We start from the raw sequence: 12,726 nt of genomic DNA, 5'->3' as shown, positions 1-12,726 counted from the left end.
TGAAGTTTTTTTTTTTTTTTTTTTTAAGCCTTTCTGAGTCCCAGTTTCCCCACCTATAAAATGGAGATAATAACCAGTAGGGGGCCTTTTATGATTACATGAAATGGTGATTATAAGGCATCTAATACATACAGCCTAGGCTTTGTGTACTTACTGTGCTACCCAAGGTACCTACCTGCCTTTCTTGTCTGCTTTTCTAACTAACGGCTATAGTTGTCTCCTCTATAATTCTTGGCAGTAGAATCTTCCTTTCTGTGTCCTAACAATGAGTGTTTTAATTCAAAAGAAACTATCCTACTCCCTCAATAATTCAGATCTAAGTATGTGTCAAGAAAACAGAGTATCTAAGTTCTAAATCTTCTGGCTTTCACACTTTACAGGCTGAACTATAGTGTCCTTCTCTCATATTTCCCAGTATAAATATTACTTTTTCTTATAAAGTATGGCTTTAACTGAAACATTTGTGAAACTTTTATTTTTTTGGAGACAGAGTCTCGCTGTGTCACCCAAACTGGAGTACAGTGGCACGATCTCGGCTCACTGCAACCTCTGCCTCCTGGGTTCAAACGATTCTCCTGCCTCAGCCTTCTGAGTAGCTGGGACTACAGGCACCTGCCATCACTCCTGGCCAATTTTTGTATTTTTAGTAGAGACGGGGTTTCGCCATGTTGGCCAGGCTGGTCTTGAACTCCTGACCTCAGGTGATCCACCTGACTCGGCCTCCCAAAGTGCTGGGATTACAGGGGTGAGCCACTGTGCCCAGCCAAAACATAATTAAATTAATATGTTCTAGAGCATTTAAGAAAAATCCGATCACCATAAACTGTTTTCTAAATAGCATTTACTGGTGATCTCAGAAGCCTTCTTTTTTTTTGTTTTGTTTTGTTTTTGTTTTTGTTTTTTGAGTTGTAAATAAATTATTCTATGTGGCAGCTCTAGGGAGAAGACAATGAAAAACTGTGTAACAGGTGAGAGCTCTGCATCAAAAGTCAGTGCTAATGTTGACAACAGGATTGAAATGGGTAAGTTTTCTCCCTGTGATTATAAAATGATTAAATCATCAGTTATGTCAGCTGCCATAGCCAATATTGGGTAAGATGAAGACACATAATTGAAAAAGAACAGATTTGAAGCAAGCACAGGTTTACTGACTGTGTTTTTCTTCCATCCTGTCACTGTCAGAAGGACCTTACAGAGCAGGCCTAACCCAGAGCCCATCAAAGCACAAGCTGTACTTGGAGAGTTCAATTTCATTTATATCACTTTACATCATTAGTATACCCAGAAAATTACATCAGTGATTGATTTCATTAGAGACTGGCGACTCATATGCATACATCCAGCTCACACCCTGGGCTTCCTGGGCTGCCCAAACAAGAACCTTTGCAGCTGCAGAATCTCTTGTGTTTGGGATATATTCCTGGGGAATGTTTACTATATTCCTGGAAATACAGTTGATAAGCCAATATGGTTAAAGTGGTTATGCCAGGCTGGGCACGGTGGCTCACGCCTGTAATCCCAGCACTTTGGGAGGCCGAGGCAGACAGATCATCTGAGGTCGCGAGTTCAAGACCAACCTGAGCAACATTGAGAAACCCTGTCTCTATTAAAAATACAAAATTAGCCGGGCATGGTGGCGCATGCCTGTAATCCCACTACTTGAGAGACTGAGGCAGGAGAATCGCTTGAACCTGGGAGGCGGAGGTTGCAGTGAGCCGAGATCATGCCATTGCACTCCAGCCTGGGCAACAAAAGTGAAACTCCGTCTTAAAAAAAAATAAAAAGAAAAAAGAAATAAAGTGGTTATGTCACATTAATGGTCATGCCCAGGCTGGGAGAAAGCTTTCCACCAGAGAAGTTGCATCCAGGGAATCCTTGTGGATTAGCTTCGCGCTGTCAAATAAATCAAGTGACCTTTTACTTGAAAAAATGTTCTTCAGTCTCAGTGCCTCTTCCCTTGGAAGGATCTAGTGAATTATATAAAAACTCTAAAAATCAATTCCTAAAAGCTAAGCAATAACTTTAGTAGATTGACTCTACACTGTAGTTCAGACATTAAGGGTTTTCAGTTTATAACATGTATTTTATTTTCTTGATTTCTTATCATTTATTGACAAATCATTTTTACAGTATTTTGTGGTAAAATAAGACACAGACCAGGCACAGTGGCTCACACCTGTAATCCCAGCACTTTGGGAGGCTGAGATGGGCAGATCACCTGAGGCCAGGAATTCAACACCTGCCTGGCCAACATGGCAAAACCCCGTCTCTACTAAAAATACAAAAATTAGCCAGGTGTGGTGGCATATGCTTGCAATTCCAGCTACTTAAGTGACTGAGGCATGAGAATTGCTTGAACCCGGGAAGCGGGGTTGCAGTGAGCCCAGATTGCGCCACTACACTCTAGCCTGGGCAACAGAGTGAGACTCTGTCTCAAAAAACAAACAAAAAGACATAATGAGGTGTGATTTTAATGTTCATTTCTTGGATGTCCCAGTACATATAAATATTGGGAGTATGGATTACTTTATTTCATTTTAAATAGCATTTTTAATATTTTTAAATTGATACAATTTTGTTGTAATAATTTTGGAAAAGACTGAAAATCATGAAAAACAACAGTTTGGTCCTAGTTAATGCTTTGGTATACAGCCTTCCTTGGTATACTACTTTTGGTATACAGCCTAGTCTTTTTTTCTAGGTACAGGCATTTAAATATCCATTTCTAGAAAGAGAAAAACACATTGAAGCATAATTTGACAACCTCTTTTTTATGTGAGCTGAATTAGACTTCATTTATGTCATATAACTTCATTAACACAATTAAAAAGTCTGAAAGTACACTTTCTTTTCTCAGAACAAACTGCTTTGCTAGAGGGCCCATTTCTAAAAGTTCTTAGAAGCTCCAGCTGTTGCCTAGATTTTTTTTTTTAATATCAAATTTATTTTGCTACTTCAAAACGTTAAGGAGCTTTGTTTTCCGCCAAAAATTGTGTTTGTGCTGGATTCCCTGGGGAGTGTTGCCAGTAAGCACTGTTGGTAATCCAATATGATCGAAGTGGTTATGCCACGTTAATGGCCATGCCCCAGGCTAGGAGAAAACTTTCTGGAGAACATCTCTCACTAGCTCAGTTGTTCACAATGGTGTTTTTCCACCAATCATTTTGAATGGCAGTGAACCTCCACTGTCTTGGATCCTCCTCTTAGTCTCCTAACCACATAATCGTTGAGTCTCTGAAAGATTCCTCTCTCTCTTCCCATATCCCTGAAATAGGCGTACCTAGGCTACATCTTTGGGCTCTCCTGTTTTTTCTCTTTGACTCTATTGATCTCATCTATTTTACAGCCTTATTTATACGTAAATAAATGTTTCATTTATTTATTTGTTTGTTTGTTTGTTTATTGAGGAAGGGTCTCATTCTGTTGCCCAGGCTGGGGTGCAGTGGTACCATCTCAGCTCACTGCAACCTCTGCCTCCTGGGCTCAAGCCATCCTTCCACTTCAGCCTCCTGAGTAGCTGGGACTACAGGTGTGTGCTACTATGCACAACTAAGTTTTGTATTTTTTTGTAGAGCGGGGGTTTTGCCATTTTGCTGTGTTGCCCAGGCTGGTCTTGAACTCCTGAGCTTGAGCAATTTGCCCCCCTTAGCCTCCCAAAGTGTTAGGATAATTGGCGTGAGCCACTGTGCCCAGCCTGTTTTATTTATTTATATTTATTTTATATTCTTTCCTCATGTCTTAAATATATTGGTCTAGCTTTGACAACCTGCACTGGTCTCTCTCTGCACCAGGCCCGTATTTCTGTTGACTAACTTGTAATATACACTTGGAATTACCACTGTCTAACAGCCTATCAAGCTAAACATGTCCAAAATAACCCCCAAAACAAACAAACAAATGAGCCCCTCTCCCCCAGCCTTAAACAGCTCCTAGGATTTCATCAGTATCACCACAACTTTCCCATTACCCTGTCCCAGAATCATGTTGGGGTTTGCCACTGCTGCTCCTCTGAGCTGAATGTTCATGCCCTACAGTATGATCCGCAATTGACAAGCCTTCCTTTCCATTTCTTTTTTTGTTTGGTTTTTTAGTTGGTTGTTTGTTTTGAGACAGGGACTTACTCTGTCACCCAGGCTGGAGTGCAGTGGCAGGATCTCGGCTCACTGCAACCTTTGCCTACCAAGTTCAAGCAATTCTCATGCCTCAGCTTTTGGAATAGCTGGGATTACAGGCGCGTGCCACTGTGCCCAGCTAATTTTTGCATTTGTAGTGGAGACGGGGTTTCACCATGTTGATCGGTCTGGTCTCGAACTCCTGGCCTCAAGTGACCTGCCTTCCTTGGCCTCCCAAAGTGCTGGGATTACAGCACATCCAGCCCCTTTCCATTTCTTGATAGTCTTTTTTACCAGGCATGGTTAATTATCTCAGTTAATCTTCACAACAACCTTGAAGGTGGTTCTACAGGTGAGAAAACTGAAACCCAAAGAGGTGAAATAACTTGTCCCAGTTATACAGTAAGTGGCAGAGCTAGGAGGCAAACTCTGGTCCATCTGTCATCAAAGTGCTCTTAACCATTACGTGATACTGCCTCACAGTCTCTTACTCCTTCAATTCATTTTGTACTTTGCTGCCAGATTAATTCTCTTAAAACACAGCTGTGATAATTCATTATGCTTACCTGCTCAAAAACTTCTCTGGCTCCTACTCCCCTACTAAATTAAGTCTAAACTCCTTTACTTGGCATATAAGACTCCCCAAAGCTCTATCTGTAATTTGTCTCTTCAACCTAAACTGAAATCTTATCTCCTGTTTGTCAACTACAATGTCCAATACTCAATCAAACCACTCCTTCCTCCCCAAATAGTCCTTCTTTTCTCCCTCCTCTGTCCCTAAACTAATGCTGTCCCTCTGCTTGTAATGCTTTACTCAAATCCTACCCTTCTTTATGACCCAGACCAAAGCCCATCCATTTTAGTGAAACTTTTTTTGTTTTTGAGACAGAGTCTCACTAAGTTGCTCAGGCTGGAGTGCAGTGGTGCCATCTCGGCTTATTGCAACCTCCACCTCCTGGGTTCAAGTGATTCTCATGCCTCAACCTCCTGAGTACCTGGGATTACAGGCGTGCACCACCACGCCTGGCTAATTTTTGTGTTTTTAGTAGAGATAGGGTTTTACCATGTTGGCCAGGCTGGTCTGGAACCCTTAGCCCCAAGTGATCCACCCACCTGGGCCTCCCAAAGTGCTGGGATTACAGATGTGAGCCACTGCACCTGGCCAATAATCTGATTTTTAAAACATACTTTATTTTTTAGAACAGTTTTAGATTCACAGCAAAATTGAGCAGGCAGTAGATTTCCCATATACCCTACCTGCACACACGCACAGCCTCCCCCACTATGAATATCCTGCCCCAGAGTGGTACATTTGTTACAATCGGATAAACCTGCACTGACACATCATTATAACCCAAAGTTCATAGTTTACCTTAGGTTTCGTCCTTGGTGTTGTACATTCTATGGGCTTGATGAATGTGTAACAACATGTATCTACCATTCTACTATTGTACCATTGTACTATTTTTGTACTATCATACAAAAATAGCTTTACTGCCCTAAAAACTCTCTGTGCTTACCTATTCATTCCTTCATCCTCTCTAATTCCTAGCAACCACTGATCTTTTTACTGTCTCCATAGTATTGCCTTTTCCAGAATGTCATATAGTTGGAATCATTCAGTATGTAGCCTTTCAGATTGGCTTCTTTCACTTAGCAATATGCCCTTAAGTTTCCCCCATGCCTTTTCATGGCTTGACAGCTCATTTCTTCTTAGTGCTGAATAATATTTTATTGTCTGGATGTACCACAGTTTATTTATCCACTCAGCCACTGAAAGACGTCTTGGTTGCTTCCAAGTTTTGGCAATGATGACTAGAGCTGTTATAAACAACCTTGTGCAGGTTTTTGTGTGGGCATAAGTTTTCAACTCATTTGAGTAATTACCAAAGAACATGATTGCTGGATCATGTAACAGCATGTTGAGCTTTGTAAGAAACTGCCAAATTGTTCCAATATAATCTTTTTAAGATGTCTTTTTATATACTGAGTTTAGTTTCTTATAGTTTCTCAAACTGGACTCCTGTTCTCAGAGTTTATTAGAACATTGAGCTTGAGAAACACTGATGTGGCTAGTGACATGCTACAGAAGCCCAGTGTGTGCTGGGGGCAGTGGAGAAAGGTTTTATGGCAGATATGGAAACAAAGCCATCAGACCTTACAGGCTAGACAGCAATGGAATGGCCTCAAAAGAGGAGCAGCACATTTTGATTGGTGGGGTTGGTGTGAATTACTGTCTGGAAGTGATAAGGAGCATGGTAGGTCATGAAGAAAGCCATGTGTCGGAGTGGTTTGGGTGGAAGGTTTATGCTGGGTAGAAGGTCAAGTTCTGGAGAACAGTGAATGCCTTACTAAGAACAATTTACGTTTATCCTGTAGGTACTAGTTGAAAACTACCTAACTCACTCTTTTTGCCAGTTCTATTTGCCTTCAAATAGAGTCCTACCAAAAATATACTGATCTAATATCTTATTCTAAAATAACAAGGAAAAATCCACCACGGCCACCCTCAGTGGCTCATTCCTGTGTCTAGCATTGAAAACCATCCCATTTCAACATGTTGATCCATGTCATCTCTTGGTTTAGCCATGATGGAGTTTTGGCTGAATAAAAATCAGCTTGGAATAGCAGGGACTTCTCAAAATAGTCACTTGAACAAGATAGAAGTTCATTTCTCTCTCTTATAGAAATCCAGATGTTGACAATCTAGGGCTGTCATGGGAAGAGTTCTAAGGGTGGAATAATGAATATGGGGGACAGGCAGTTAGCAATCTCTGTCAGTGGAAATGAGAGCAGTTCAGCAAAGAAATGAGTTATCTACTGGGCAAATCCTGTGTTGGGGGTAGGCAGACAAGGACATGATTAAAATAGTGTCACATCTTCACATACTCCCATTTTAGAGAGATTTATTACAGCTAATTAGGTCACAAGTCAGGCTTTGCTGTGAGACAAGAGTTTCGCTGTGGCAGAGATACAGAGGGATGGAGGAGAGGCGGTTGCAGTTAGTACTCATTGCAGGCCTGGGAAAAGGCTGCACAAAACACTTTAGTTGGGCATTCAAACAGAGTTCAGTGGGCATAGTTGAGGGGAAAAGGTAGAGAGAAAAGCAGCAGCAATGTAGAGGGAAAAGCAGCAGCAGACAGGTGAAACAGATCAGGAAATTGACTCAGCTCCCGCTGGAGATAAAGCCAAGTTGCAAAGGCCCTCTTTACTAATTATGTTCATTTTCTTCTCTTGAAAATAGGTAATAATTAAGGATCTCTTAGAGGCCAGGCATGCTTAAATGTGTGATTCTGAGAGGTAACTCAAGCTAGATTTAGTTAGTGGGAGGTAATGAGGACCTGTCCTAGGAGGCCAATGGTAAAATAAATGCAGATGAGAAAGCACAGGTTGATTAAGTCCTGGAGGATAGAAAAGAAAGCCTGAATACAAAACATGAAGTATTTTTACCTGCAGTGTTTTGCTATGTAGTTCAAACTTCAGAAAAATGGAATTTATGAATATAAGACACAACTATTATTTAAAGGGGGGAAAAATACAAGGTTACTAAGATTACACACAGTCTGTTCATGATAGGAAAAAACCACCTCACCAATTACCTTTAATAATTATCATATCTGCAATAGTTGTTACATATTAATATTTTAAGGCCGGGCGCGGTGGCTCAAGCCTGTAATCCCAGCACTTTGGGAGGCCGAGACGGGCGGATCACAAGGTCAGGAGATCGAGACCATCCTGGCTAACATGGTGAAACCCCGTCTCTACTAAAAAATACAAAAAACTAGCCGGGCGAGGTGGCGGGCGCCTGTAGTCCCAGCTACTCAGGAGGCTGAGGCAGGAGAATGGCGTGAACCCGGGAGGTGGAGCTTGCAGTGAGCTGAGATCCGGCCACTGCAGTCCAGCCTGGGCGACAGAGTGAGACTCCGTCTCAAAAAAAAAAAAATATATATATATATTTTAAATGTCAGGGATTGTGTTGTTTTTATTGGTGATTAGCAATTTAAAAGAAATGGTTTTGGAGACTAGTGAAAGCCAAGTTATTTCTGCTCTTATATTTTTATCTCAGTGGAATCTGGGGTACAATATATTTATTTGAGAGTAACACTGAGAGGAAGGGGGAGGAAAGAGGGTTAAGCAGAGAGAGAGCTCTAGAGTAAGAACTTCCCTTCAGAATGTCCCTTACTAGGCTGAAATGTCTGGGCCTTTGTACCCTGCCTAGCTTTGTCACGGGGAGTGAACTGTCGCTGGAAGAGAATGGCATCAGGAGATGGTTCTTGATAGCTAAGACAGACTCTGAATGAAGAGCAAACGGCTGAAGTGCCCTCCAGCTGCTGGGCAGCAAGTCCTTCCTTGAAGGGGATCTGGCCAGATCTCAGCCTCCCATTGACTGCAGGGTCTTTGTACAAACATGTGAAATGGAGCCTCATCCAGCTGGGATTACTGATAGTAGAAGTAGCTATTATTTGCCCCTGTATCTGTATGATAAAGCCATTTCTCTATTATTACAAATAGAAAACAATTTTCAAACAAATTGCCCTATTGCATTGATTATATGGATGTTCAAACCTGGGCTGGACAACATGTCATAATTATATTTGCTTTTGGAATTAAGGGCTGGATATATTTTGTGTCTGAAGAAAAAGAATAAAATAAACTGAGACAAGAAAAAAAATAAAAAAATAAAATAAGACAAGAAAAAAATGATCTCAGAATACAAATTGCTTCATTTTCTTGATTGTTGTATATGACATACTTAGTCATAATAGTGGCAGAGTAAGGCATCAGTTTTGTTTTTTCAAGAGTGATCCTATATCTTGGATATGACACAAAAAACAACCAAAGGACTTCATAAAAATTAAAATCTTTTGTGTTTTAAAGGACACTATCAAAGTGGAAAGACAACCCACAGAATAGGATAAAATGTTTGCAGACTATATATCTCAGTAGAATCTAATTAATATTCATTCTATATTTTTAAAACCAGAGGGTAGTGGCATGCCCAGGCTGCAGTACAGTGGCACAATCATAGCTCACTGCAACCTCAGACTCCTGGGCTTAAGTGATATTCCTGCCTCCCGAGTAGTGGGGACTACAGGCATGTCACTGCTAATTTTTTTTTTTTTTTTAGCACCCAACTATTTTATTTTTTGTGGAGATAAGGCCTTGCTATGTTGCCCAGGCTGGTCTTGAACTCTTGGCCTAAAGCGGCCCTCCCACCTCGGCCTCTTAAATTGCTGAGATTACAGGCATGAGCTAATGTACTCAACTCATTCTACAAGAACCCTTACAACTCAATAACAAAAGACAAAAACAACCCAATTTAAAAAAAAATGTGGGCAGAGAATTTGAATAGACATTTCTCCAAAGAAGATAAGTAGCTGGCCAAAAGCACATGAAAGATGCTCAACATCACTATTCATCTGGGAAATGCAAAGCAAAACTATAAGGAGATACCACTTCACATCCACTAGGCCGACTAGAATCAAAAGGACATCTAATAAGCAATGACTGGGAGCGTGGGAGGAAGGGGAGGAGCAGAAAAAGATAACTATTGAACACTGGGCTTAATATCCAGTGATGAAGTAATATGTATAAAAAATAAAATAGTTTTGGCAATTAAAAAAGTTGCTATAGGCCGGGCGCGGTGGCTCAAGCCTGTAATCCCAGCACTTTGGGAGGCCGAGACGGGCGGATCACGAGGTCAGGAGATCGAGACCATCCTGGCTAACACTGTGAAACCCCGTCTCTACTAAAAATACAAAAAACTAGCCGGGCGAGGTGGCGGGCGCCTGTAGTCCCAGCTACTCCGGGGGCTGAGGCAGGAGAATGGTGTGAACCCGGGAGGCGGAGCTTGCAGTGAGCTGAGATCCAGCCACTGCACTCCAGCCCGGGCGACAGAGCAAGACTCCGTCTCAAAAAAAAAAAACAAAACCAAAAAATAAAAAAGTTGCTATAAAAAAAAAGCAATGTCAAGGATGTACAGAAATTGGAGTCGTCATACATTGCTGGTAGGAAAGTAAAATTGTGCAGCTGTTTTGGAAAACAGTCTGGCAGTTCCTCAAAAAGTTAAACATAGAGTTACATTTGATCCAGCAGTTCCACTCCTAGGTATATACCTAAGAGAAATGGAAACCTATGTTCATACAAAAACTTGTACAGGAATGAAAGCAGCATTATTCATAATAGCCATTGACTGGAGAATGAATAAACAAAATGTGATATATCCATTTTCAGGCATTAAAAAGGAATGAAGTACTAACACATGCTATAACATGTATTTTGAAAACATCAGGCTAAGTGAAAGAAGCCAGACAGAAAGACCATATATTGTATGATTCCATTTATATAAAATTTGCAGAATAGGCCATTGCATAGAGACAGAAAGTATATTGTTGGATGCCAGAGGATGGAAGGGAGAGAAAAATTGGGAATGACAGATATGGGGTTTCTTTGGGGGTGATGAAATATTCTAGAATTATATAGTGGTGATAGTTGTACAACTTTGTGAATATACTAAAAAACACTGAATTGTACACTGTAAAAGGATGAATTGTATGATATATGAATTATATCTCAATTAAAATAAAGCTTCTCACACAGTTATAGAGTGATTCTGTAGAACTTGGTAATTGAGATTTCAGATGAGTAAGAGTCAAATAACAAGTTTGTGTCTTAAGTGATTGGGTGATAGTAATGCCAATAACAAGATTGGGAGAGGCACCAGCAGCATAAGTGGGCCTGGAAATGAAGATAATGAGTTTGGTTAGAAAATATTGATTTTTGGCTGGGTGCGGTGGCTCACTCCTGTAATCCCAACAATTTGGGAGGCCAAGGTGGGTGGATCATTTGAGGTCAGGAGTTTGAGACCAGCCTCACCAACATGGTGAAACCCCATCTCTACTAAAAATACAAAAAAATTAGCTGGGCATGGTGGTGCATGCCTGTGGTCCCAGCTACTCAGGAGGCTGAGGTGGGAGAATCGCTTGAACCCAGGAGGTGGAGTGGGCCAAGATTGTGCCACTGCACTCCAGAGCCTGGGCAACAGAGTAAGACTCTGTCTCAAGGAAAAAAAAAAAAAAACAAAGAAAGAAAATATTGACTTTTTAGTTGTGTGCGGGCACTAATTGGGGGCTGTTCAGGAAATTTAGGTCTAGACATCAGAAAAGAGACCAGGGTTAAGAGATTTAGAATTAGAGTCACTCAGATTTAAGTGATAGCTAAAACCCAGGAGAACTATGAGAGCACTCAGCAAGAAGTTCAGGCGGTAGGGGATTTGAACCAATACATAGGTTGAAAGAAAAGGAACCTGTGAATCTGGAAAAGAGCATATGTGCTGCAGAAGGAAAAGCAGGATGGAGCAGAGTCTTGAACACCTGCGAAGTCTTGTTCCGCAGGATAAGGGTAAGAGGAGGCCTGAACCCAAAGTCACAGCCTACTAACCATTCTCATTTGCACAAAAACTGTGTTACAACTAGCAGTTTCTGCTTCACCTTGTTTCTTCTGTAGTACTATTGCAGTGGGAACCAGAGGACAAAAAGGTTGATAGCTCACGTCACTTGCAGAAAAGTAGTTCTGTCGAGTCCAGTGGTTGGAAGAACATCTTGTGTTTAAGTAGGACATTTCAGTCCCAGAAGGCAATTCAGAAATAGAAAGCATCTTAGAGCCCCAAATGGATGGAAGGGCTGGTTCTCAAGAGGCTGGCTTTATTCACTGTCTACTCTCAGTTGCACTGGCTTGTAGTGGCTTTCTGTTGCCAGAACCAGTAGATGAAAGTGAGCATAAGAGCGCATTGTTTGACAAAGGCCCAAGTTCTTGATACTATCTTCTTACATAATCCTGCTGGAAAAAAATTCCTTAAACAAAAGCAAAACTTTTGTTTTAATTCAAGTCCCCCCAGAAGACCCCAAATCCCAGAATTCTACAATTAATAAATGTATTGATCAAGAGTGGAAAAACCTTTGTACAAATATGACAGCCTAATAGAATCGTTCTCTCTTTCTTGTCATTCTTGTCTCACTCCTGTCACTCAGGCTGGAGTGCAGTGGCACAATCTCAGTTCATTGCAGTCTTGACTTCCCAAACTCAGGGTTCCTCCCACCTCAGCCTCCCAAGTAGCTGGGACTTGTGCCACCACACCTGGCTCATTTTTGTATTTTCAATAGAGATGGGGGTCTCACTATGTTGCCTAGGCTGGTGTTGAACTGCTGGGCTCAAGTGATCTACCCACCTGGGCCTCCCAAAGTGTTGGGATGACAGGCATGAGCCACTGTGCCTGGCCTGTAATAGAATTGCTGACAGGCTCTTCTTGATAACAGTTTCCAAAGTGGCCAGAACTAGGCTATAGTTTTTGTTATTTTTACTTTTTATTTTTAAAATAATTTTTCTAATCACAGTAAAAATATTGGTTAAAAAATAGAATTATAAAACAGGAAAAAAGTTAAAATTTATTTGTCACTTTTTTGTGAATATATGTATTAAACTAACATGAAAATTTGAAAGGTGAACTGCAAAATACTAATGGGATTTTCTCTTTTCTTTTGGAGATGGAGTCTTGCTCTGTTGCCCAGGCTGGAGTGCAATGGCACGATCTCGGCTCACAGCAACCTCCGTCTCC

The 12,726-nt window shown here is 41.1% G+C and overlaps 1 protein-coding gene across 1 annotated transcript in view; it reads left to right on the top strand.

Moving 5' to 3' along the window:
- The window catches only part of LRRC36 (leucine rich repeat containing 36), a 58,878-nt gene that overhangs the window by 21,587 nt on the left and 24,565 nt on the right, over window positions 1–12,726 (top strand). Inside the window, exon 5 of the mRNA XM_011932061.1 lies at window positions 934–1,022. Coding sequence (XP_011787451.1) covers window positions 934–1,022 — 89 coding nt within the window. The remainder of the gene's footprint in view (window positions 1–933; window positions 1,023–12,726) is intronic.

Source organism: Colobus angolensis, unplaced genomic scaffold, assembly GCF_000951035.1.
Source record: "Colobus angolensis palliatus isolate OR3802 unplaced genomic scaffold, Cang.pa_1.0 Scaffold93, whole genome shotgun sequence".
In the NCBI taxonomy this organism is placed as follows: Eukaryota; Metazoa; Chordata; class Mammalia; order Primates; family Cercopithecidae; genus Colobus; species Colobus angolensis.
Note: the sequence above shows the minus strand (reverse complement) of the source record. Positions and strands in the feature narration are given on the sequence as shown.